Source organism: Tribolium castaneum, chromosome 4, assembly GCF_031307605.1.
Source record: "Tribolium castaneum strain GA2 chromosome 4, icTriCast1.1, whole genome shotgun sequence".
NCBI lineage: Eukaryota > Metazoa > Arthropoda > Insecta > Coleoptera > Tenebrionidae > Tribolium > Tribolium castaneum.
Window position 1 is genome coordinate 4,328,746 of NC_087397.1, and position 27,757 is coordinate 4,356,502.

The 27,757-nt window shown below is 35.9% G+C and overlaps 4 protein-coding genes across 5 annotated transcripts; 2 read left to right on the forward strand and 2 right to left on the reverse strand.

Annotated features, from left to right (window-relative positions):
• Positions 1–10,671: 10,671 nt before the first annotated feature.
• On the forward strand, positions 10,672–18,202 carry LOC655745 (uncharacterized protein). Its single transcript, XM_962308.5, has 4 exons — positions 10,672–11,026; positions 12,740–13,063; positions 15,475–15,873; positions 17,816–18,202. The coding sequence occupies exons 1-4, from the start codon at positions 10,721–10,723 to the stop codon at positions 17,969–17,971; spliced, it is 1,185 nt and encodes a 394-aa protein (XP_967401.1). The 5' UTR covers positions 10,672–10,720; the 3' UTR covers positions 17,972–18,202.
• A 4,593-nt stretch (positions 18,203–22,795) lies between these two features.
• LOC655663 (DNA fragmentation factor subunit alpha) lies at positions 22,796–24,005 on the forward strand. The gene is made up of 2 exons (XM_001807977.4): positions 22,796–23,532; positions 23,583–24,005. The coding sequence occupies exon 1, from the start codon at positions 22,929–22,931 to the stop codon at positions 23,490–23,492; it is 564 nt and encodes a 187-aa protein (XP_001808029.1). The 5' UTR covers positions 22,796–22,928; the 3' UTR covers positions 23,493–23,532; positions 23,583–24,005.
• Positions 24,006–24,088: 83 nt separating this feature from the next.
• Ggamma1 (G protein gamma subunit 1) lies at positions 24,089–24,630 on the reverse strand. Its single transcript, XM_962146.5, has one exon. It carries the CDS (start codon positions 24,401–24,403, stop codon positions 24,191–24,193), a length of 213 nt encoding a protein of 70 aa, XP_967239.1. The 5' UTR covers positions 24,404–24,630; the 3' UTR covers positions 24,089–24,190.
• On the reverse strand, positions 24,089–26,088 carry LOC655505 (ADP-ribosylhydrolase ARH3). 2 transcript variants are annotated; one of them, XM_015985350.2, is made up of 5 exons: positions 25,728–26,088; positions 25,192–25,684; positions 24,946–25,141; positions 24,723–24,901; positions 24,089–24,665 (listed from the first exon to the last, which is right to left on the reverse strand). In XM_015985350.2, exons 1-5 carry the CDS (start codon positions 25,924–25,926, stop codon positions 24,647–24,649), a joined length of 1,086 nt encoding a protein of 361 aa, XP_015840836.1. In that variant the 5' UTR covers positions 25,927–26,088; the 3' UTR covers positions 24,089–24,646. The 2 variants fall into 2 exon arrangements, with proteins under 2 accessions (XP_015840836.1, XP_008201508.1); XM_008203286.3 differs by lacking the exon at positions 24,089–24,665 and having other exon boundaries at positions 24,684–24,901.
• Between the last annotated feature and the right edge of the window lie 1,669 nt (positions 26,089–27,757).

Genomic DNA, 27,757 nt, shown 5'->3' on the forward strand with positions numbered 1-27,757 from the left:
CGACGAGAACGTACAGCTAACCCGGCGCATCCACCAAAAGCTAAATTGCGTTGCTTTAATTAAAATTTAATTTGCATGCATGGGTGTGAGGGCTTATAATTTTGATTTAAGAAAATAATAACGGTTAAAACGGCACCATTTAGCTAATATTACACGACCTGTAACTATTTTATTGATCCTCTGACATTTATAGTGGCCGAAGTTTATTCCAGAATATGTCTCATTAGTCATTAGTGAGCTAAGCACCAAAATCTAATTTTAAATAACGCCACGGCGAGGTAAAAGACTTTTATTAAAAAATTAGTTAAGTGAAGTGAAGTTTTTCGTCTCTCAAACGAACCGGCCCGAAATCTTGTAGAGAAACCTAATTTGGCGGCGATAAAAAATAGAATTGAATCAGGCCGGTCCCTAATCTTGAAATCAAGTCCGCGTTGTCCAGTCCCGAAAAAACACGACCCCTTTTATTTTCTTTCCGGTGGTGTGAATGAAGAGGGCTGCTTGGAGCATCCGCTGACGCAAACGGCGGTGCTGTTGGTGCTTCAAGGGGTGATTTAGTGAGGGGATTGTTCGAAAGTCGCCGAATTTCCGCGCGTGGGCGCGATAAGGAATGCAGCACAGCAAACGATCATTTTTGCATTTAGGGTTGTGATTACAAGTTCGACCGTAGTAAATATCAATTTACCTTGGAGCAATTATTGTTCCTTGCGTTGTGTAGGCAAAAGCTCATTTTCCTCCGTGCTTGCCGCAGAATTATGAGCAAGATAATTGCTTCTCCTGGGTAAATAAATAACACCTCGCCACATCTAAATCTTTGGATAGTTGGAAAACCCACGCGAAAAATTCAAGAGCCACCCTTTCGGCGGACTAGGTGTATTGAGGAAATCAATTAAATTATTACTACAGGCGCAGAGTTGGAGCAACAGTTCCTGTTGATATTTTCGAGACTGCTGGAGGGAGAAGTCTAACAACAACTTTAATAATTAATTACAGATCGGTTCGAAAATTCGACCTTTCATTGACAAATTTATGTATTTATGAAAGGATTTGACGTGGTATTTGACTGCGGCTGTTGCGTGCGCCTTGAAATATTCACAATCAAATTAACGACACTTTGCAAGAAATTGGTAATTAAACGGGGCTAAAAATACCTTGTCGATAATTTTATCTCTTCATTTCCCCGAAAAATAAGACAATGAAACACAAAACTGCCCCATAAATTACCATTTAACATAAATCTATAACTCTCTTTGTAAAACAACTTTTTGTTACTAATACGATGTACCGATTCAAACTCGATCGTAAATCTTAAGCAAACAAAATGCACAATACTGAATTTGCATACAATTCAAGCAAAGAGTTGCAAATGCTAATTGCTTGTTAACTTCCTTTTCAGGAACGTATTATCTTCACAAACAAGACACAACTACTAAATGAAATACACTTGTTAAATGAAGCGTTTTAATTAATATTTTACAAATAAACTATGCGCTCGCAGCAAAAATAGGACAGAAGACAGTTTACAAACAAAGTACATATGATCGCATACATTATGCAGATACAAAACAGCGACTATAAATTATTTTTCGACACCTGTTGGAAATCAATTGTTCGCGAACAATAAATATTTGCCGTAGTGTCATACTTTGTTTCATTTGCTATACATTGTGATCCAGTTTTAGTTTCTAGCGAGTTATTGTCTAGCACTGACCAATATGGCATCTGTACTAGCAAAATCGTTCCGTAAATTTATTCGTATAAATTGAAAAAATGAAGTAATCGAACTCGAAACACATTTATTTCCTCTTTATTCCCAAATCTATTGTTTGTCAAATTAGTTACGTAAAGAAATGTCTTGACAAACGAGCTTTTTGTAGTGTGTCTGAATAGAACGGGATGAATTATTAAAGGCCACTAAAACCCATTTTGTAAAAACCCATAATTGTTTAGTCAATAATAAGACGAGCATTTCCATGCGGATCGCCCAGAGAAAGTTTGTTCAAACAAATTACACAAAGTGAGAAACTGACGTCATGCAGGGAAACAAGATGCCTCATCCTGTCAGCGCCTATGATCCTCAGGTTAGTGTTGCGTTATTTATAACTATCTCCACGTTTACAGCTCATAAATGCTTAAAGCTCGGTTCGGTTAAAATAGACAGTAATAATCCCTAGTAAGTATCCACGCAGTGCGTCAGAACGAGCGCGAGATGCCATCTCTACGGTCATTCAGTTTTACGGATTGTTGGATAAAGCAGACGCTTGAACTTTGTTTGATATTTTATGGAAAAATTAATACTGAACAGCGTCATCAATATTATTTCGCTCTAATGCTTCAGCTAATGGGTTTTTTATCATGCTTCCCGACTTTGTAGTTCATTAGCCTTTTTAATCAGACCCTCCTGCAGTAAAAATTGTTTCACTTTCAAAATTTTACATGAAATTTGAATCGCCGTGGAAATAAACCGATTCCGCGCCCTGATTTGAGCGAGACAGGAAACAATATGATCTCACAGGCAATGTAATTATTTTACGTCTTTGAAGTCGCAATCCTCGCAAAAAATATCTTAAGCCCCGACACTCGAACGCGATGATATTCCCTTTGAGAGTCGGTCCTCAAAAATTTACAGAAAGACACTTTTTCTCGACGAGACTAAGGTCATTGTAGGGACGATTCGTCCGGGCTGGAACGCAAGGACCCAGCCTGGTTAGGATGCGGAAGCGCAAAAGCCCGATTCTATTTTTAGCTCGCCATAAAGCTTTCTCTCACCCTTGGGTCCGCGAAGTGTGCCGACTTGAAACGAAGCCGTGATTACGTCATGCTATAATATTTCTCCTGGACGCTCTAAATCCTGCTACCTATGCCATAAATCCTGAAGGTCCTGCGAGCATCTTGCTGTCCTGTTCCTTCACTACTCCACTAAACTCGAACGCCTGGATACGTGGCCCCAAGATTAAACACAAAAGAGTTGACGCGGTTTATTGTCGCATTCGTTTTCATAGACGGTTACTATTGTTTATGGCGAGATGCGAAACGAATAACAATATTACCGCACTGGACGATTAATAAAACTGACAACTCTCCAATAAATGAAGGATTTAAACTAAAAATTAGTTTCAATAAATGAAAAATTGTTACTCGGAGTTATTGTCAATTACGCCCACAATACGATTGCCAAATTTCAGCTTTTATCTATTTCCAAAAGCTACTAATTGATTTACGTTACCACAGGCGGCCAATTACCGCCTTGTATGTTTGGAAAAAAAATTAAATAAATGTCAGAAAAACTGGAATGTCGGTAATTAATTTCGTTCTAAAATTGTGAACAATGAATCTTTCTCTCGTTTCAGGCTCATAGTGACCATGAAATGAAAGTCGCTTCTTGCAAACACATTGATATATAGTTGTTCAAGTACGAGTTGTCATTTATTAAACTCAAGTTCTTGAGTTAATTGTAACTAAACACGATTAACATTAATTTTAATTAGGTTTCCAACTTTTAGATTTATCTACTTTCCACACAGACAATTTTTAGAAACACTGTTATGCATATTTCCGGGAATAGGCAACAATTAAATGTCTATTCTAATAATTCCTTATTCAAATAAATTACTTACAAACATCGGACTATCATTTCAAAAGTCGAGTTGTTTCACGCAATTAACTCGTTTTTATCGTGGTATTAAAATAGTATCTACAATTAATTAAATTATACAATGCTGTAACAGAATTTTTTTAGTGACCATTTAAAATGTATGTATAAATAAGATGAATGTCTGGCATTTCGACAGCAAAGCATGAGCAAAATTTTATGAAACAATTACTAACAAAGTAAAGCGTTAATTAAACGAGACCATGACTTCAAGCTCCAACGCGCAAACTAGAATAACTAGTTGAGTTCACATATTAGCGTGGTTAATAATGACTTTGTTTATATAGGTACGAAATTTAAATATCGCTGTTAACAGTTAATGACTAACGCCTACGCCTGAACGCTGCACAAAACTTACAAATAATTAAAATTGTTTAGTCTAAAAGTAGTAGACTGTTGAGTAAAAATAGCTCGACATTGTCATGTCAAGAGACACGTAAATTTATACCAAGTTCCCATAGTAAAGTTAATTGAAGGAAATAGCTGAAACATGTATCGATTTCGATCATAATTTAAATATTTGTTCATTTGCCGCATTATCGTACCTAATCCAAGTCAAATAAAAATTCAAAACACAACTTCCCAACTCAAAGTTTAACCAGTGAGCTGAAAACACGACAAGATTATTAACCGCATTGATTCATAAAAACTTCAGCCTTATCGAACTTGTGGTCCTAGCAGTCACGTTCTTTTTTTAACCCTTCATCAATATTCATGAACCCTACGGTAAAATGTCTATCGAACATTTCCTAATTAATTAACTGATTAAATTGCCATTAATTAATTTGGCGGCGGCGAAACGCGCCTACACTTGAAAACTTATTTTTAACTCAACTTTTGGACTTTTATGCATTGACATCACACATTTTATAATAGAAAAAAGTGCACTGTATATTCAGGCAATATGTTCTTTGCTTTGGCTCTCTGTCGTATGCTTTCATCAAGTGCAGAGGCACTTTGTGCACTTGTCTTTACTGGATATAATGCAAATTAGGTACATGAGTAGTATTTAAACACGAGGTAAGACTATAATATGTAAATTTATAAATGGTAAACATAATGTGAATATTTAGCATTTGATGTAGCTAACTCAGCAAGTTAATGACACTGCCGGGAGTGTTTTGCAAAGAAAGTTAATTGCTTCAATAATAAACTTAAAAGTTTCAGATAAATCCTGGCAAAACTTGTTAAAAACTATGTTAATAAAATTGCAAAAAACTTAAATAAGCTCAAAAAATTACCTAATCAAATTCTAAAGTTACTTATACAGACTCTTTGACTGCGGCTTTTACAGTTCTTTACTTTTACTTGTACTGATTAGTACAACAGTCGTTCGTAGCTTCTAATCAAACACTTACTTAAACTTAACCTGAACAAAACACTGTTGGAATTTCAACAAATTTGGGCCGAAGGGCGTCAAATTAATATTGTCTTCATAGAATATCAGGCAACTGTTTTGCGGGTGATTCTGTAATACGACCACCACGAGCTGCCGTTTATTTTAATAAAAAATATCTGGAAAAATCTATCACGTGTCTGGGAACATCAGAACGAGCAACTAATTTCGCCCTCCAAATACTGATGACTCAATTTAAGAGGATAAATAACGCAGTAATAAAGAAAAAATGCGCCTCCCCTTCTTGTAAAGATGATACCAGTTATTGTCTGATAATGCGTCACCATTTATCATTCCTCCAAATAAAGTTCTCCCAAAAAGTGCTTCGCTTTTCGACAATGACGGGATAATACAACAAAGCGGACGTTAAAGTGTTGATAAATATTTAACTAAAATGTCATCTAATGCCAATTCAGCTCTCTCCGAATTTGTTTGAAGAGAGTCGTATGTAGCTTTATCTCAAGAACTTGCAAATTAAACAATGTTGTTTCTCCACGAAAATCGCTCAAGAAGCGAGGAACGGATCCAATTCGGTTCGTGTTTCTTCATGAAGAGCTTTCAACTCCGGCATTCCATTCGATAAATCAAAAGCGGGGCGAAAGCTAACCCCGCCGCAAAGACACGGTGCCTGTTTCAAAAGCGACGCTTTTTCTCGACTTATTAACAATTAGAAAATATTTTAAAGAGTTCGATGATGAAGTGAGAAATCAAGCTACTAGCTGAAAAAACTGCAATGAATCTATTTAGAATGTAAATCTGAAACGATCCGCATTTTGCATTTTAGTAGTAAATTTTTTGCTGAATATTTATGACGCGGTAACCTGTGTTTTAATTTATAAATTCCAGCGTTTTTGCATGTCCCAGGCTTACGTTTGTTTACCTTTTCTGTTATTAATTACAATTTTATTCGTAAATATGTGCACAGATATGCACTTTTAGGAGACGAAAATGCAAAAATTTTCTTGACTTTTGCCAGCAGAATGTTTTTCAGTTTTTCGTTTTTCTCTCTTTAAATCTTTGGTAATAATAGTAATGAAAAAAGGAGCCAGATTTTGAAAACCGCAACGGAAGCGGCATTTTTTCAAACTCCCTAAATTAATTTTAAAGCAGAGTTTTTGGTGGCTTAGTGCTTTGGGGGCTTTTGGGTGCCAAAGCTGAGTCAGGCCGGTGCCGTCGTCGTCGTCGGAATGTTGTGTTCGGTGTCGAGGAGCTTCGTTCGGCCGCATTGTGTGGGCGTCTAGCGCTGTAGCGTCATCGATCGACCGCTCCCACTTCCCCGACCTACCTGTGGATATCCAGAGCCGCCACCACTCCACACTGTTGCGCGTCACTGGCGATGGTCTGCTGGTGCACCTGCCTCTGCACCGCCACTGATGCTCATTACAAGCCTCTCTGCGAGATGTACTCGTTACTGTAACGCGCTTTCGGCGGAGACAATGGGGAGAATCACCGAAACAACAATCGGAATTCGCACTTTGTCAACGTACAAAGAAATTCACCAAGTTTGGGGGAGGAGCGGAACGGACGGGATTGTTGCGAATTTCTAACACGTTCTACTGTGTATTTATTTTTAGAAAATGGAGCATTTTTCTAAGTGATTTATCTACTGTTGGTTCGGTTATCATTTCGCTCTTCCTCTTGCTCGTGTTCAGATCCCGAGTAATAAAGACACCACTGAATCCCGTCTCAATCATCGTAAAAGTTTCATTTCGGTGCAACAAATTTCTTAATTAATTAAAACCCCAAAAAGCAAAAATTAAAAAAATTAAATGCTACACAATACAGAATGTAGGTATTAACGAAAAAATTTTTTACATTACATTATTTAAGCCAAAGAAACTTTTCACACTTTCACTTTACACACCACAAAATTAAATAATAGTAGATAATCTTATTAGGAGTAAAAGTGATACTGATACTGGGAAAATTGAACGTTTACCTTAAAGTATTAAAGTATGAATATAGTTAAATATTATTAAAACTATTCATCAAATCTTATTGAAATCGAATTTCTAGCTCCATTTGTTCCGAGGATAAAAGACATGTTTATCTTTTTTTAATTGGCAAGAAGGATCAAATTTAATATTTATGAGAAGAGCTTTTTTTCTGAGTTCTATAGTGTAACACATGCATACCTTATTTTAATTGAAACTTAAGAAAAACATTAAACTAATAAAATTTTGAAAAATGTAAAATTTCTCTCATTAACTCTTTGCCGCTTAAACTTTGACCAAAAAATAAGTAAAAGTTAATAATAATTGTTAACACTTTTAACTGAAAAGAACACATTTTATTTAAAAAAAGCTTAAACACGAAATACATCATTTTTATGCTGCAAAAAGATGTTCATTGACTTCTTAGCTCTCTGTCGTCATAACCAATCATTGTATGAATTTCCATAAGCTCAGTTAAATGTAGCATTATATAAGATTATACAAGAGAAAGATCGCTAATAACAATATTTTCTTCTAATAAAAATAAAAGTGGGTATATATTACAGCAATGAATTCAGAAAAAAAATTTTTTTTAATTATTAAATTTGACACTTAAGTCATTTCAAAAAAATTAAGTAAGCTTTGTATTTTCAAAATAAATAATTATAAAAAGTTTTAAAAAATCTCATATGATACAATTTGAACACTTTTAACTGTTACCCAAATTTCAAAGTGCTCTGTTAAACAGTTCTGAAAATATTTAGCTGTATGCATAGTTTTTAGCGACCCTGTTATTGGTACTCTCTTTATCACACTCACACACTGACCGATTCGGCATTTCACAAGAAATAGTCAGTGTTCAAAACTCTCAGTTCTAAGAGACGCTTTTTAATGACAAATAATAGATTCATCTTCGAAAATTTGAAAAAAAAGCTTAAGCACAAAAAAAAATTTGTACCTCACTCATAAAAGTAGTCACTCTTGTGGCGTTTGTAAAACAATGTTTACATTTAAATTAACACAATAAAATTTAACTTATAATGTTTTTTTTCTAAAGTGATATGCCGGGCCCTTGTCAGGCCCAGCGTCTTTGTCAGCCTCCCTAGGTTACGATCAATCAATTATCAATTATTTGGAACAATATAATAGTGACACGAATTCACAAAGACCATGATTGAAGGTTTCGAAGATCGAAGCCGAAATTCTGTTTAAATACGCAAGATGTTACTAAAAGACTCATTACCTAATGGAAAATTGAATTAAAACTTGCAGTTACAAATTCGCAGACTTGAATAATTTTAGGCAAAGGTTTATTAAATTTCAAATAAAATAAATACAAGTCTTGAAAACGCTCCCTAACAATCTTGAATAATTTGGTCTCGTATTTATTTGTGGGTATTTCCCCCAATAATGCACCTCAATTTTGTTCTAAATTTAAAGACAAATGGGACCTTAGAAATCGAAATGAATCAAGATAAGTTTAGTGTTCTCTTCCAATTTAGACAAATCACCGCGTAAAATTAAAGAACGTCAGCTGTAACGAGTCCATTTTGGAAAACAAAGTCTCGCAATCAAATTAGGCAAATTCCCTGATTAGAAAAAACACGTAAAAATATCATTCCGATGAAAAATAAAATCGTTGTCATGTTCGAATTGATATCGCATGGATGTGGGTGAAAGCCATTCGTTTCCGTTCTAGTGGAAAGTATCGTCTTGATTGGATCCTGTTGGGTTCGTACATAGGTACAATGTTTCGTAAAACGGAATCCTTGTTGACGTCGGAATGTAAACAGAGGAGTAAAGGGCAAGGAAATACTCCCTGGGTCATCTAACCCACATTTCCTCTTTGACGCATAACAAACATAATAACGGTTACGTTATTGCAGTTCGGATCTGTCGCACACCTTGACAATCGCTCGATACCCACAGGGACAAATACAGACTCGTTATTTTTATCACATACCATAATTGATTATTCCACAGCTCGTCAAACGTCGAATTATCTCCTGTCGCGGACAAACGTGGCACTAATACAAAGGGCCGTGATTGTGGGCCAAAAGAGTTAGCATTGTGAACTCTGACCTCAGCTTTGTAATGAACATCGCAAACTTCCATTGTCAGACATTTGTTTATCTAACATGGAACGCACAGTTTCATGAAAATTCCCCACCAATCATAGTTTGACGAAATTCGCAAAAGGGACGCGTTTATCGCACCCCTTCTTAAAATCGATAACCAATCACTTATTAATTTGATAAACACACCAACCAAAAATAATTTAATGTATTTAAATTAAGAGAAATGCCAGCGACACTAATTCAATAGATTGTTTATTTGATTTGCTCCGTCATTAACGACGCCCACCAGAATTATTAATTGATAGTTTTTCCCTGCTGTTGCATGGGTCACTGCCTCGCAACACAAAAGAAAAATACCCACGCAATACTATTCCTGAATGTCTAGGAATGTTCTTGGAATAGGTAACAAATTGCGCTTACAACCGACAAAAAGAATTAATTTCATCCAGGAAAAGTGTCATTTTTTCGAAGCTGGGTTCAATTTCTGCTTTAACCGTTTTGAATTCCTGCTTCTCTCGTGTTCAAAACCGTCTTCAATTATTACTTAAGCCCTGGTCATTTTTTTAAAATTACGGACGCACGTATTACGTGAATAAGACTAGACGCTGTAACTTTCCAGTTTTCGCAAACCAATTTGGAACTTTCGCCGTATTCAGTAAGCATGTAAATTTCCAAACAAGTTAAATCTGCCACAAAAGCTCTGCCACTGTTGTGCTTAATTAATTAAAATATAATTATCATCGACGCAAATTTTCAGACGATATGCGTGTGAGAGTAACGTGGCGTTTGTTGGTTTTTCAGTGTGGGCGGTTTTTGGATTATTCAAGCTCCGTTGAAAAGTTGCTGCGGGATATGCAAACACAAGGAGTCACCACGGATGATTTGAACGGTACACATAATAACATACATAAATCAGTCATAACAACGGTGCCAATAATAACCCGGCTGAAAATTATTTAAAGCCGAAATTAATGATCGGTAATTGTGTTTTTGTCCCAAGTAATTTATTTATTTTCTGAAAGACGTTCACCTGTTGTTTTCCTGTGGGCTATTTTCTCTCCAAAATCACGTTTTTTGAACTTGTTGCATTCCCAAGCAGCTCATAATCATCTGTTTATAAATCTAAATTAGTGCCACCGAATAAATTTAGAAAGCATCCAGCAAAATAACTTATTTTTGCCAGTGAAATAATCTGTAATGACTCCCGAACTTATATAAATTTGATATGCGTCACAGGCCGAGCTCTTGGAATAAATCGCAAACGTAAACACAACTTGTAAGCTCCCGTCTTTTGACAAACATTAGTGTTACATTTGTTCTTTTCGCTTCGAGCGTTACGGCGTCTAATGGGCCAATTATCCAAGACTTCTTCCATCATCCATTGTTGCAATCATCGAGCTTTGATGCTGTAACTTCTAGTCCAGTCCCAACCTAGAGCAACTAAATTTAGCGTGCCATATAACAATAAACTTGCTAACACCCCAGCTTTGCACTTTCGGTCTCGAGCGCTCCACCACCAGAGAGCAAAAACTGGAGACATATTTTTATAAAGTTGGTGCACTGAAGCTGGCGCGGATTAAAATAGCAGCGACCAGTCACGAAATAGAATTTTGGCACATTTTCCCGGGACTCCTTTCAGTCGGTGTTAAAGCTTTCCCGAATCATGAGCGGCCCCTTCAAAAGGCGGCCGTCTCTTAAGGCCCTGCCTAACGTAGGGTTCGTCAAATCGGACATTTTGCAAAGGAGACAGTCGTCAATCACCCTAAAGCCGGTGGCTGTTAACCAGCAGGAAGTACCCTGGGACGTCCTGGACCGATGTTTACTCCCAGTTGTTTTTTGTCATGCCGCCGCCATCATCGTCAGCACTGTTCTCAATGCCCTGCACATATCGCAAGTGTCCACACTCACCTTATTCATTTTTTTTACCATCACTACCATTGCTGCGGTACTCTTCTATCACAATCTTAAGGTAAAAAACGCCAGAGCTTTTAAAATGTAAGACAGATCAAAGAGCAACACAAATATTGACGTTGGCACCTGGATTGATTTTTGCTTATTTGCTTATTTGACACGAACTTTGGTAATTATATTTATAGCGCTTTCCTAACCATCAAACATAAAATTAGCCAATTTTTGCTTTCCTAATATTTACTTCCGTTTTCCGTCATTAGAATGCTTGATGTTCATTAATTTTAATAAGGCTACCTTTCCTCCGACTTTCGCCTGTAACGAGATCCTTGTTAAGGAACAATTTGGTCCTTTAAGAACAGTAACTATCTCACTCAGCTCTCGAAGAAAATTTTAAGTCAGAATGATTTAAATTTTATTATTTCGTCAAACTAAATAAAACAAAACTTCATTAGGCCTCCAAAACACCTCGCATCACTCATGCCATCGGCTGGAGTCTCATAAAATATTTTATTTATAGCCACCTGTCATTTAGAAGACGGGTGCACTTTTTCATCCCAACACAATTATTCTTGGTTTATTACAAGCACATATTAGAACCGACAGTTAAACTAAATAAACCCAGTCAGAAGTAGAGGATAAATTTTCACGAAAAAACATTGTTTTAGCAACAATCAGACTTTGGGGCGAAAACTACCAAAAAAAGAAATAAAATTTTAATACTGACAACCCCTAGTCTCATCAAGTGCTACTCGGAGCGATTTGGCTCAAACATTTGATAATTAAAAGCAAACATTTTATCTTCTTTAAAGCCAAAAATCATTGATTTACTCAAAAAAACATTAACTTTTATCTGTAAACTCCTACAAGCATTTCAAAATAAAAAGAATTTTTTTAATGTATCTATCCGGTGGCCTTGACCCATTTTACTCACTATAAAACATTCAAAATTTGCATAGATAAAAATAAATTGTTCTGGATGTTTATAACTGGGGTTATTTTTACTCCAACCAAAACAGCTTTGGAGTTATTATAGGTCGGCGCTGTAGTTCCATTAATATAAGGTAATTTTAATTACATAACATACAGAAGTAGCCCTTAAGCCAGACATAAAAAGTATTACAACATAATCCTGCTCATCCAGTCAACAATATTATACCCAAACAACGACTTTTTGTACACTTTTGTTGGATTTTAATTAAAAATTATTATTTACATTAACAGAAATTCTGGACGAAAACAGCTAGTTTGCTGTGTCTGTCTAGTGACCCATTATACGAAATTTAAACCTTTACGTTAATACTAATACAATTTTATCCAACTTGGAGACAAATGTGTCGGGAAATAAAACGGGAAGGAATTCTGTATAGACTCAAAAATAAAAAAATCCATTTGCAGCACGTGTGTTAGTTTAGTTCACCCCAAACATGTGGGTGTTTGAATAAACGAGAAAATATGTGCACATTATTTGACCTTATTTTAATTTCAAAGTGTGCCCACGTCGAAGAAATGAAAATGTTTGAAGCAATACAAATCCAATGAAACACAAAAAATTTAAACGAATTCAAATGAATTCAGCTTTTCTAACATATATTAATACTTAACACGGCGACAAATGCTAATGGAGATTTTTACAGCTGACAAACAAATTTTATTATTATTTTAGCTTTAAACATTTTATGTGTGACGCATTGCCACTTTACATTTCAAATTCCTGGGAAAAAATTTGCTCGTGGCATTGCAGCAAATGTTCAGTATCTCCCGGATTTTTCAGGTGACCGCAGCAGGAAAAGCGGTCCTGATAACCGGTTGCGACTCCCGGATCGGCAGCGCCCTCGCCCGACATCTGGACGAACAAGGATTCACGGTTTTCGCAGGATTTCAGACCGCTTCAGGCAATCCTGTCGCTGAAGAACTGAAAGAGGAATGTTCAGGACGACTGCATGTTTTGCAGCTAGATGTCTCCTCAGAAACGCAAATTCTGGCCGCTTCCTTATATGCCGTCGAACATTTGCCCGATGGGGCGCCGGGCCTTTGGGCCGTAATTCATGCAGCTTCATGGGTGGCCCTTGGAGAAATCGAATGGATACCCCCACAGGTATTGTATTATGCAGTTACGATACAAACATCCGACATGATCATTATTAAATTTCTCACGAGAGAAAAACAAATTGCAGTTTAATATTGATAAAGGAACAAACGATGTTATCCTTCTTTAGTTTTAGTGATAAATAAATAATCCTAAAAGAATTTTTAATAATTACTGAAATTAAAAAATACTTTTGCATCAAAATGTCCACATTTAGGTGCAGTAGTTTTATGTTTATTACGTGATATCGTGTTGTACACTTGATAAATACGCCACATTTCCCAAAATAATTCTACATCATCAGTTATAAAGTGAAGCTCGCATTAACTTTGATTTTAATTAACAGTGTTTTAAAATTAGCGCGACAATTAAGCGACAAATTAATGAAATGGTCAATAGGTAATGACTTAATTTCTGCCTCCTATTTTTAAACGCACCAAAGCTAAATGTGTGTTAAATAACGGGTGAAAATGCACATTGTAAATACGCTTAGCTGCAACAGTGTGCTTCATTTTAATCCAAAGCAGCTAAATACCACAATTTACCCAGTTTATTCAGTTTTGCAAATAGGAGAGAACACAATGAAGTATTTTCAAGCCAACATGTTTACGTTAACGCTAAGTTAGACTGCTCAAATTATAAATTACGTTCTAGACCTTTCGTTCCAGTTAAAAAATCGAAGGAACGTTATTATCCAAATATTGTTAGCAAATCCATTTAATTAACGTGAAAGCTGAAAAAATATCGAATTTCTGTTTTACGAATAAATATTTGCGCCGATGCCAAGCCTAAATTGGCCAAAGATTAGCATTTTTTTACGCACAGCGATAATCTAACACATCTGAAAAATAATTCTGACTAGTGTGCAATGATTTCTTGGCAGTGGAAGTGCGGAGGAAGATAAAAACCAATTTAGAAATCATTGCACGAAAACATGTTTATGTTATGATTTCGGAGGAGCTTTTTATTAGCCAGAGGATATGTTACGTTGCGAAAAATTTTCGACGTATGCAAAGCCCAAATACCAAAGGTCTCTATTAACTAGCTTTCCAATTAGCTCGATTCACTTGCTTGGAAAATTTAACGATTACAAATGATCCCTGCAACTGGAAATACGAGCCGAAGTTCAGATGCAAAAACTTTTCGAGAAGCTTTCCTCGAAGTATTTTCATTCAATATTTTCTGTACTGTTTATCAGACTTTGTTGTACGAATGTCGTAAATTTTCCGACGTTCTTAAAACTTCTCGCATTGGAGCGAGATTACACAAATCCGTTGTTTTCACTCAATGTGTGGGTTATTCCTCGGAGAATAACAGGTACAAATTGTTAATTTAGGAACAGATTTTGACAAAACCTCTTAAATACCCTTTGAGCAAGAGCAAAAGTAATAAAATGTTTTCGTTTACTTTATAAATACTCATTACCGGTGTTAAACGCAGCCTATTTCAACACAGAGCAGACACAAAAAATCTTCAAAGGTGGTACTTTTAGTTTCATTTGCATGGCAGAAATAAACTCACCTGCAGAGTTCTTATTACCGTAATACCTTTGTGTATTCCTACGGAATAATTTTCAAAAAGGAAAGACCGTGGGCTTTGAAATGAAACCTTTCTCATATTTTGCTTCAAAACTCGAGATCTTTTTAATATTATTCGACAACATACTGTTGTTGAAAGCTAAGCCACACTTCCCTTATTTCCAGTTCAATAACATTATCTCCCGAGATCTTCTTTACGCGTATCGAGAGCTTTCCGACTACTGCTTTTTATTTTATTATTATTTTCCAATACATGAAATTACAAAACGTCATATTTTTGATAAAACGTTTTATCGCAATTTTAGATTAAAACCACGACCTATTTTTAGTTGTTTTGCGTTTGAGCAGCTTCGTGAAAACTTATATCATTGTCTAGTGTTGGCATTTAAAGTTCTTTCTATAATTAGAAAAAACTTTAAATGTCAATGTTCCCCTAGGCGGCAGTAATTGAAACATCCAATTATGCAAACGTCGAATAATTTATTTTATTCGAAAATAAGAGGCGTACTTGACTCACATTTTGATGTAAAAGAGAAAAAAAAACGCTTTTACAGAGAAATAAAAAAACTAGCTTTAACGAAGCTTTGTTATTTCAGAAAATACCAAAGCTTGATTTTTCGATTTTTGGTCAAAAACCCTTGTAATTGTTGTAGAGGTTGCAAATTCCTAATTAAATATTTCCACTACACTTCCATGGAAATCCGTTGATGCTAAACATACACATTGAAGCGCTATTTATAACTATATATTGAACAACCTCCTGCATAAACCACTCAAGGCTGATCTCATCAATTCCCTTTAGAGCGTATCCCCGTTTGAACGACTCCAATTTAAACAGCGACAAAGTTTCCATAATTCACTGATCGCGCAATTTTTCGTCAGGTTATCCGGAAAGCCACCGAAATCAACCTCTTAGGTCCCACCAGAGTGACCCAAATAATGCTGCCTCTCGTCCGCCGTGCTCGAGGACGCATAGTGATGATAACATCCGGCCTCTGCAAAGTGGCGTCTCCTGTCAGAGGGATCCACTGCGGACTATTGGCCGCTATGGAAGCCCAGGCGGAATGTTTGCGGAAGGAACTGCGAAGCCGCGGCGTCGATGTGGTCGTCGTGGCACCTGGAGAATTCACCGCAGGCAACTCCTGGCTATCTGATCAGGTTATTTTGGAACAAGCGCGGGATATGTGGGGGCAACTGTGCCAAGAGCAAAGGATCGAATACGGGAAGGATTACTTCGAAACTGCGGTCAGGAGTTTGGAAACGAAATACACCAAATGTCAGGTTAGTCGAGAATTTCGACGGCTAATTAGTTACGACACGAGGGGATTAAATCCCCGACCAAAGTGTCAAAAATTTTAACTTCAGGGTGAGATTAAAAGCCGAATTACGTGTCGGATAAAATCGCTAATAAAGATCTAATTATTATCGAAAACTATTAGTCACAATTAGTTGCGCCTTTGCTAAGCAGTGTGCACTGCAGTCATTACTTTTAATTATCGGCAACGCCTGTGAAGCTCTAATAATTATTAATGCACCTAACTACGAGTAAACCACCACAACAATCACTCGTACCAATGGCAGGATCATTAAAAATGCCAGTGGAAACAACACTTGACTTGAATATTTTTTTGTCGTATTGGAGCAATAAATTGTATTGCTCGTCAATAAAACAAACTATTGAAAAATTGCAGCATCCACCTACAGCTCACACTGTAGGAACAGAAAACAAACAAGAATTGTTTGGTGTAGTTACACTTAACTTTTCATTTTTATTGATCGACAAAATTTGATACACTTTCCTAGAATGTATACACGCGCTTCTTTACATAAAGAAATGTCATTTTTATTCATGCACCAGTAGGCACTATTGGTGGTTATTTTGAAAATTATTCCGATGTGTGGTTTATTGGCTTATTCCACGTCGTATTCTTCGAAATATTTTTCCATTCGGCAATTTACTACAAATTAATTTTTTTGTTTAAATGTTGTTCCCTAGTTCCCTAGAAACCCCACGTGGAATGAATAAAAGTTTGGACTTTTAGGTAAACTTTAAATGCCACAGTATGTTCGTTAAATGACAAAATAAAGCGCATTATTTTACAATAACGCAATTTTAAATACAGAGTTTGTGTTATTAATTCCATTTCACGCTCAAATGAATAATGCTAGCATACGTAAAAACTAATAACTAAGGGATAAAGAGAATATGAAGCACGGTACAATTTTGATTAACAATTCCACGTAGTGGAATAATCTAATCTCTTAAAAACTTCAAGCGTACAATTAAATTTTCTTTTTAAAAATGTGTAATTTATTAAACCGGTGGTATGCTCTTATGAAAGAACTTTTCCTGAATATTGGACAGTCGATGATAAATTCCGCATTTTGCGCTGCTGGGATATTATTGGAATAATTTTGTTCGCACTTGTTACATTGTATCTAATTCCTCCTAACAAATAAAAATAAACCAATTTCGAAAAATTGGCTCGTCGGGATTGCATTTTGAAATCAAAAACTACGAGCACGAGGCTAGCATGAAAATGGAAATACATTTTCCAACACTGCTTGTAATTTTTGTCAACTTGTAATTCCAGCGTGATGCTGTTGCCATCACATCAGCTTTTATCTCTAACGAGAAATCAGAAATTACGTACTGACATTGTTGCATAATGCGGTTAGCGCGAGTAAAACGTTGGGAAACCTTCTGTTTAAATATACATTTTAGTGACATGTAAATGTGAAACACATACTCGTAGATGCCAACAAGTGTTTTATGGATGTTCTAAGACATGCAATAAACTAAATATACATTTTGTGAAGTTACCACAATTAATGGACTTGCAATATCGACAATTGCTCGATGAAATGAAGGGAAAACAAAGAATTCCTGCATGAAACCATTACTTCCCGACCTGTCAGCCAAGCCCTGAATACTGAGTATCCGTGCACCTGTTCGCATGCAAAACAACGTCGACAATTTGCAAACCTCTGGGAGTCATGAACTTCACCAGACTTCTCCGCTCTAATGGATTTATGTAAAATTTTAACCCTCATTGCGACCCCCGGGAGCAAAAACCACCCTTTTAAATAGAGTCCTGGAAAGACTCATCCTTATTACATAATACATATTACATAATACATCCCGTGATGTATTATGATTGATGCAGTGCTTATTCAATGTGTGAAGTGTTTATTTCACAAGATGTTTTATTTTTAATTTCAGGATGCCGATTTATCTCCAGTGCTTCGTGCCTTGACTGACTCGGTTATTCGCACGTTTCCTCTTCCGAGATACACTCCTGTGACCCGCAAGGAAAAAATCCAAGCTTTCATCGCCGACCACTTCCCGAGCTCGTTTTACGACATCGTCTACTCTTAAGTTTCGACGAATGAAGAAAAATCATCAAGAGTTTATTTCATTTTTTTACTTTATGGGTGTTTAGGTTTATTTTCTAGGTAGAATAGCAAGTCTGCTGTTGTGATTGTTTCGACTAAATCCATCCATCTCGCGGGATTTGAACCATGCTGACATTAATGACCAGGACCGGGTTCTACATAAAATTCAGCCGTTTATGTGATTTTCCTCTAATCAATAAATAATTTATACCGACCAAGTGGTTGTTTTTGCTTAAAACATGAACAAATTACAAAGTTTAATGGCGTTACAGTGGGAGGATTGAATTTTAATTATTCAGGACATTGTTAGCATGGATGGCACTTGACATATGCTAGCGTCAGTAAATTTCGGTTGTACTTGATGCCGCATAAATACTTATTCATCAGAGAAGTAATTACTACGGTTGATTACAAGAGGCCTGTCGTCACGAGATTAACTCACATTAAAAGTTTCGCCTAATCCAAAAACTTGCTAATTGTTATTATCGTCCTAATTATCCCACCCTCATAAACAAAATCACTACTACACAAAACTTTCTTAATTTATCAAACATGACCTAACCAGGTTTGGAGAAATTATTTCATTGTCTCCCTATTGTAAGGTTCTCGAGTTACGATACTTTACACAAAGACGTATCTGTTCCTTCATTTAAGTAAGCCTTTGAATCAAATCTGGATCAATGCTGATAATAAATTCATATTCCGAGCATGAATAGCTAGTTTGGTTTGCTTTTGTTTAATTCACACAGAAAGGGTAAGTGCACAGTTGAGAAGAATTAATTAAAGACTTCCAATTAAAGGAAGTAGTGGCTCACAAAAAATTAAATTACATACAAATAAGTACTTCTGGAGGACTCGGAAAAAATTAGGTGTCAAGCTTCAGACGCAGTTTCATACGATATGAAATAAATGGGCTGTACAAAGAATTTTTTTATAACTTGACATTAAGGTGTGAAAGCTGAGAGCTGCCCTTTGATATTTAACTGTGAAACGTAATAAAATTGTCTTTCAGTAAAATTTAGAAACTAAAAATTTTCTGACGTCTGTTAAGTATTTCAGAACCGGCGCATCCACCATTTTTACTAAAATATTTTTACAACAAAAATTAATTTCAGTAAATCTTAACCTGACTTTCTGTAGTTAAAATAGTCACAGTGTGACTCGGAAAAAAATAGGTGTCAAGCTTCAGACGCAGTTTCATACGATATGAAATAAATGGGCTGTACAAAGAATTTTTTTATAATTCGACATTAAGGTGTGAAAGCTAAGAGCTGCCCTTTGATATTTAACTGTGAAACGTAATAAAATTGTCTTTCAGTAAAATTTAGAAACAAAAAATTTTCTGACGTCTGTTAAGTATTTCAGAACCGGCGCATCGACCATTTTTATTAAACTATTTTTACAACAAAAATTAATTTCAGTAAATCTAAATCTGACTTTCTGTAGTTAAAATAGTCACAGTGTGACTCGGAAAAAAATAGGTGTCAAGCTTCAGACGCAGTTTCATACGATATGAAATAAATGGGCTGTACAAAGAATTTTTTTATAATTCGACATTAAGGTGTGAAAGCTAAGAGCTGCCCTTTGATATTTAACTGTGAAACGTAATAAAATTGTCTTTCAGTAAAATTTAGAAACAAAAAATTTTCTGACGTCAGTTAAGTATTTCAGAACCGGCGCATCCACCATTTTTATTAAACTATTTTTACAACAAAAATTAATTTCAGTAAATCTAAATCTGACTTTCTGTAGTTAAAATAGTCACAGTGTGACTCGAAAAAAATTAGGTGTCAAGCTTCAGACGCAGTTTCATACGATATGAAATAAATGGGCTGTACAAAGAATTTTTTATAACTGGACATTAAGGTGTGAAAGCGAGAGCTGCCCTTTGATATTTAACTGTGAAACGTAATAAAATTATCTTTCAGTAAAATTTAGGAACAAAGAAATTTTCTGACGTCTGTTAAGTACTTCAGAACCGGCGCATCCACCATTTTTACTAAAATATTTTTACAACAAAAATTAATTTCAATAAATCCATAGCTGTCTTTCTGTGGTTAAAATAGTAAAAATGTTCAGAGTCAAATTTGCAGTTTAAAACATTATAAATCTAGCAAACGGTTGGAAAAAATTCTCGAAAGCATTGTTTTACGACAACATTGCGTCGTAAAGTCTGCAGTAACTCACTCTTTTTTGTATTTGTAATTCAATGGAAACATTTTCTAGACATAAGAGAAAACAAAAAGCTTTTTTACTAGTATATGTTTTAAATAACATTTTCACTTTTATATTTTGCAAAGTTAAACGCTCTAAAACTTCTATTTTGTTAAGACAAACTTGTTTATACTTGGAGCCCGCTACAAGATTTGAGCACACGACTTCAAATAAAATCCCTCCACTTACGTTGCCGGAGCTTTATCACATCATTTTCGCTCGTTAATAAACAACGAGTAAAGTTCAGGCAACAAAAACAATCATACATTTTTTTAAACTTGACATTGCTGAAGTAATTTAACTTCTGTCGTAGAATTAGTTCATTAGATCTTGATGAGACAGCGGTTTTATGGCACTGGTCTTCAGTCCACTTACCCCAGAGATGATTAAATCCAAAAGTTTTGGTCCCTTGATGCTTAAAATATATCTACCAATTCGTAATACTGCTGAAAACATTTGACTTATATTTAAATTTAAAGTCTTTTAAATGTTTGAGTAAAAATTTATCAATTTTTTTCTTAATGACACTTGGACATGAATAATAAAAGTATGAGACAACGGCCACGTTTTTTAAATTTTAGCAAACAATTACAAGAAAAAATTAAAATTTACAAAGAAACTTCAGCTCTCCTTAAAAGTAGACCTTCAAATAATAAAAAGCTGTTTATGCAGGGAATATTAAAACACCTCCTACCTTAACAACATAATCGTCCTGATTAAAGTTTGCAGTTGTGCATTCCTTTTTGTGAAAATTTAATCTTCCTCGCGCAAAGAAAATAAGTATCGAGGATACAGCGAAATAACGGAAATAGAGCGCGCCTAATAATTCTTCACAACAAACTACATATTTAATACATCCCATGATTTTAAATAATGTTATTAACATTAAATATAAAATAACAAAATTCATAGTAACGCTAAAAAGTTGACATTTCTAACAAAGATGTTATTTAATAATTCCTCAGACAAATCAAATATTTACTACCGCGCCAGGTGTTCCCTATCCTTACAAACCGATTTCATTTTCCCTGTCCTTTTAAAAAAACTGTTCTGGAGAAAATCCGTATTTTTTCTCCGACAGCAGTTTCATTTTATTTTATTCGCCGATATAAATTGAGTTTGCCTCTTGCCTATTTACAAAAAAACTTTCATTAGAGAATTCATTTAACCCCATAACGAACTTTCCCGTCTGTCTCATAATACCGACAAACTGGAAGAGAATCACTTTTATTACGACAAAAAGTTAATTCGTCCGTCGGAATTACTGCATCGCAGTTATTTTATTTTATTACGTTTGTTTCTTTTCATTCCTAAAATACACTACTGTGGACAACATAACGCTATACAGGCTTCACACGAAAAAATTAATTGCTTCATAATGTCTGAGCAAGGCAAACAAATGAGAAAAAACGCCCGAAAAAATGTAACATGCCATTAAAACCTGTAATGATTGTTGGATCCCTTTTTAATTGTGCGTATACCTCCTGTCGGGTTTTTACGAACAGGCTTCCCTAATAATAAAACGCGTGCTTTGTCTTCGTTTGTAACAATAAATTACCAATTATCTTCTACTTTATGGTCTTTGCAGATTGTACTTTAATACATATGCGAAATTAAAGGTTAATCATGTTAGATGACTCCCGCAAGACGGGCTAAATATTTCACATGACGGTATTAATATGAGATTGTTCGTTGTTGTGTCTGGAAGGTCCAGGAAGACCAGGACCGGAATGCCAAATTAAGGTCCTGATTTTTATATTTAACAAATTTTAAGCTGACACCAAGTTGTAACGTGCACCAACTAAATATGAGAAGAAATACTCGAGTAAAAATTTTCTAAAATTGTCTTTTTTGGCTCTTTTTGCCTGTATTTTCCTGTTCAGAAGATCGTTTGTAAAACAACAAGTAAATTATGGCAAGGTATAGTCACGATGACTTTTATTAGTTATAAACCATTTTTCCTGCGTATCCGAGAAAATATTAAAAGATTAATTGCTTTCATTTATCTTTGTCAAATTTTTATTGTTACCATAACAGAGCATTGATGAAACATAAATTTTAATTCATCGTTTTCATTAAATTAGCGCATGATATTATACCGGATCAGTTTAACGCATAAAATTCTCATCTTTGTTATGGCTTATTTTACAATTAAACCCAAGCCGATTTTATTTTATAAACTTACATTACTGCTTTTTGAGAAACGACGTCAGTTTAATAACAGCCGAACTAATCAAGTAAAAAAAAAGTAAAAAATAAATAAAACAAAAAAGTTAATAAAGGTCTTTATTTTTTTTAATATTCTTGTATCATATAAAATGTTGTTAAGTTACTTGTTAATTATTTACAAAATATATATATAAAACATTCGATTATTCCAAAAGAAAACTTTTCTGTGCCCATATAACTCATTTTAATCGGCAATTATACCTTCATTGCCAAACTCTCGTTGATTAAATAATTCTTGCCGTGTTCATTTTACTAATTCACGTCTAATTAAGCAATAATTAAAATAAATGTCGTCGCTTGTCGGTGATTTTCAGGTTCAAGTTCGGCCCTGTGTTTTAATATTGATCCGGGCAACATGACCGGAGTTGACCCTTTGTACGCCATGCGCACAGGCAACCAGTCACACAGTCATGCATTAGGGCGGCAACCACATTTCAAACAAAGAATTCGTGCAGCACACACGACTCACTTTTTAAATGTAAACCTTGGTAAATACAATGGAAGATGCAAACATCCAGCAAGGCAAGCCTTTCAAAATCACCGACTCCTCCCGCGAGACCAGGAAGGGGGTCGTTGCCGGCAGCCTCGAGGACCTAACCTCCAAAGTCATCGAAAAGCTCGGCATTTCTGGTGATATTACCGTCGTCCTGGAAGCGGACGGCACCGAAATCGACGACGAGGAGTATTTCGCTACGCTTGAGCCGCACACCAGTCTTATGATCCTGAACGGGGGCCAGAAGTGGATGCCCCCGGCGCCCCCTTGCCGCCTCTCCACCGACCAGCCCGACGACGGCAAGGGCGGCGCCGAGCTGGCCGGCCTCGTCGGCAAACTCAAGCACAATTTGTGCCACGTGTCGCTCTTAGGGGGCGCCGAGTTGGAGCTGTTGAGTGACATGGACCCGGACTCGCTAGTTGACATCACCTTCCCGGACAAGATCTTCCTCGAGCAGCTCAAGGAGGCGTCGGGGAGGTTCTTGAGCGAGAAGCGGCAAGCACAAGATGCCATGGATTTGCTAAGGCTGTACCAGGAGAAAGAGGCTGAGTCCGGGGAGACCAACTGATCCACGCTTAACGACGCATTGGAAATCCCGTTTTAAAAATGTAAGTGCTTTTACGGAGATGTGGAGTGTTTTTTTTTTGGTGTTTTGTAGGGCTGCCTCACACCCCGAGTATTTAAAAGACTGAATTGCCAATAAATTACTGTCCTGGCGTAACCCAATTGCTCAATCACTGCACGGCCACGTTCACACTAACACCAAGCAACGTTGGTTGACACAAATTCTAACATCGCAACAATAGGACTTTTTCACCGAGGGCACGTCACATATACCCACACATTGTAATCACCACTCCACCTATTATTCATGTTTGTATAAGTCTCTTATTAGTGAATTACGCATGTTACCCTAGCTGTGATACAACTGTAGTACTCGACTTTTCAAACTAGTTCAACCCCTAATCAAAATTCACTAACAAGAGGAGCGTCTCATTCATAACATAGTTTTTGCTATAATATGAATTAATATAATCATATACTTGTATACATTTTAACAATAAATAAATTAGTTGTTAAACTGTCTTTTATTTAAATGAACAAAGACTGGCTACGGAAACTGGGATGATTCGGCGGGAAAGTGTGCAAATGGAAACGCAAAACTCTTTACAATAATTTATTAGTAGAGCAGATTACAAACTTAGATTACATAGCAGTACAAGAAGACAAAAGCTCTTACACGTATAAACACCCACCACTCAGGGCCTATAACAGGGTGCAGGGGGCCTTCTCCCTGAAGGGGTTGACCCGCTGGCTCGAGAACCCCACAAGGAGGCAGTCGTCTTGCTCATGTTCGGTGATGTACTTGATGATATCGGCCACTGCGACAGACACCGGCAACCGTTTGATCGCAGCCTCGCGCCTAAGCTGCTCGGTCACGGCGCGTTGTTGTTGCAGATTTGAGACAACCATGTCCATTAAAGCTGTGTCTGATAGGCCTATGGTGGCAGAGTATTACGAACACACTAGCACGAAAACTGGGCGCGGCCACAAACACCGCACAATGCACTCGAATCGTGAGAAAATGCAAACAAACGCTTGATAAACTGCAGGGAACTCAAATTAAGGCGCAATTAACTGGCGGAAGTTGCAATTTAACCACTTTATGGCCTTTGGTTGTGCCTCAAACAACTGTCAAATTTAATTTGACGTTTCGAAAAGTCAAAAGTGGGAGCGACATCTACAAAAATGCGGCTAATTCAAATCAAAAATGATTTATTTCACAGCCGCTGCGTACAACTTATCAGCCAAATCTACAATCATTTCGTAACCCTCACACTGCTTAGCCATGTTTTTATCAATTGCCTCTTCCCCCAAGTAAGCCCCGGCCATGGCGCCTGCCATACAGGCAATGGTGTCAGTGTCACCCCCTAAAGTAATTGCGTATTGAATGGTCCTCCTAAACAAATTATCGGTCTAAAAATTAATTTGAGTTTGATTCTTTGTAAGGAATAGCGTACATTAACTGTGGGAATATCATTTTGCACAGCCCGCATAAACGAGTAAATTGCAGTGGGGACGGAATCATACGCTGCAATCGAATTTCCCAAATTTTGCGCAACCTCCTCGTCCAACTCCTCGTGGCATTTTATGCCCAGAAAATAATTAACAAAGTTTAATTTATCCTCGTACGGGTTTTGATCGTGTAAACCCAACCTGTGGTTTTAACAATTTAATCAAATTAAATCGTACTAAAAAATACAAACCCGTCATCGTTTTCACTTTCCACGACTTTAATTTTTTTAGTAAGTTCGTCACAAAAGTCTTTGGGTGTAATTGCAGTTTTAGGGTCGTGAGACAACGCCTGATGAACCGCAATGCATTGTAAAACAGCCCCGTGAACCCCTAATGAATTGGTGTGCGTGATTTCGGTTGATTGCTTTGCAACATTGATCATTGCGTCGTAATTATCGTGGAAATAGAGGGCAACGGGGGCGATTCTCATTGCGCCCCCGTTGCCAAAAGAGCCGGACCCGTTAAACTGTTCCTTTGCCGGCTTGTAAATATCCTCAAACTTTGTTTTCCTCAATTTATTAAAAACCTCGACAACGTTCTGGCCGTAACCTCTGTGAGGTTCTGAAAAGTACTCCTTCACGAATAATTTTGCCATGTGCTTGTAATCGATCTCAGGTTTGTCAATTAGGGTTTTTGCCACTTCTTTCATCATTGCAGTGTCGTCTGTGTAACATCTTTTTGGGCCTAAAATTGGGCGTTAGATGGTTTCGCGCTTGTTTGAGTTAACCTTTTAAATCCGGAGTTTCCAATTTATCGAAGTATTTCTGAATTACGAGTTTTTCCCCCGGCGTTATTACATCACCCTCAAAGGGTGAACCTAAACAGTCACCTAGTAACGAGCCCAGAAGAGAGCCTCTGAATTTGCTTTTGAGCAAATTCTTGTCGATAGTCGACATTTTCTTGATATGGATGAGTACGTTGGACATTAATAAAATTTTTCTAACCTAACATACAGCAAGTTCAAGCAAGTAAATAAAAATAAACTGGTTGGTAAACAGAGTACTGAGCTAAAGTACATATTTACAACCTAATTGGCATTATTTATTGGCAATGAACCAAAAATATAGCAGAAAATACCCTCCTGATCTGAGATTTCCACGCAGTACTAAAAATATGCTTTTACGATATTGAAATTATAATTTATAATATCCTCAATAAATTCTAAAAAACAGCATTTCCATTTTGAGATAGATTATGTAAAAATAGGGCAACGCAAAGTGTATTTTGGGTTGCATACGCGAACATAAATTGTATGGGTTTGAAAATTTCAAATTGTAATTTTAGTTTTAAGAATCGTAATCTGTAGTTTTTACAGTTTTTAATTCAAAATATACTTTTTCTTCCAAAAATATGAACAAACAAAACAAAAAAAAATTTAACAAAAATTGCATCAGCTCTAGAATGTTGTTAATTCTGCACCATCATCATCATTTGGATGGCTGATGGTGACTGGTACTGATTAATAAGCGCGTGATGATATTATCAACATTCTAAGAAAAACCACGATGGAAGAAAAAAGCAGAAATGTATGCAAGAGCGGAATAAATGTTGACACAAACATAGCAGGTGTCTGGCTGTTCCTTTTATAAAAAAATTCGTAAAATACCTAAAACCATAATTTTAAAAACCATAAAAATTCAAAACGAGTAAAAGCAGCAAAATATTAAAATGGAGTTCAACGTTTTCGCTAATTATAGTTCATGACAAAATAACATGGGAAGTAGGTACTAAAATTAGTTTTCCGTAAATGGAAAAATTCTTTCACAGTGAGCTATACTGAGAAGTTTAACTGTCTTTTTATTTCCACTAAATTTGGATCATTATTCTTATTAAAAATTGTTGAGTAAAAAGTAGAAAAAAAATTGGGACCTTTGAGCGAGAACATGCAACACGTTAATTGTTAGTAAAACAATTTTTAAGTAAAATAATTTGGCATTGAGTGCAGATTTGTTTGTCAGAACATTTGGTAATACACATTTCGTCTTAACCTTAACTATAAATAAAAAAACCTTCTGTTTAAAACTGCAAATATACAAAAAAGTGATAATAATAACAATTCGTATAAAATATTTAAATGCCATTTTTTATCTGAATTCCACATTCTGTCTTCTCTTTTGTTATCGGCCAACACGTGGATTTTTAACATCCTACTCGGACTTTGAGTGTTTGCCACCCATCATGACTTATACAATTATTATTATGAAACTTTTTTTCAAGTGTCGATTTGAAGATTATGTCAAGTCAATGTCTAGGGGACAATAAAAGTAAAATTCAAATTGAGATAAAGTCACCTACATGGTGAAGAGAACTATGACTTTAATAAAAGTGATGATTAATGATCGAGAAAGTTCTACAATAATTAATAATAAACAATTATTTCTTTTTGGATTATGAACAAATCTGGGTTTACTGATTATACTTTTCAAAACTTAAATTTGTCAGTAACAATAAGTAATAACTAATAAGTCAGTGCTAGTGCTCATAGGAAAAACAATTTTATTTTCCACTGACATCTGCTCTTAACCGTCTCCCGCAAGTAAAGTTCAAATTTGTTAGAACAAATTTTGTAACAATGTAACAATTTTATCGTTTATCTTGTCGAGTATAGTCCTATTTTTGTTTGTTACTATACGGTATTTCCTTTATTTGTATAGAAACTTGTCAAAATCTTAGAAAACAAAAAATAAGTATATTATTGTTCAATAACTAATCTGGCTCTTAAATCGGTCACGTATTCATCCACGTACAACTGATTAG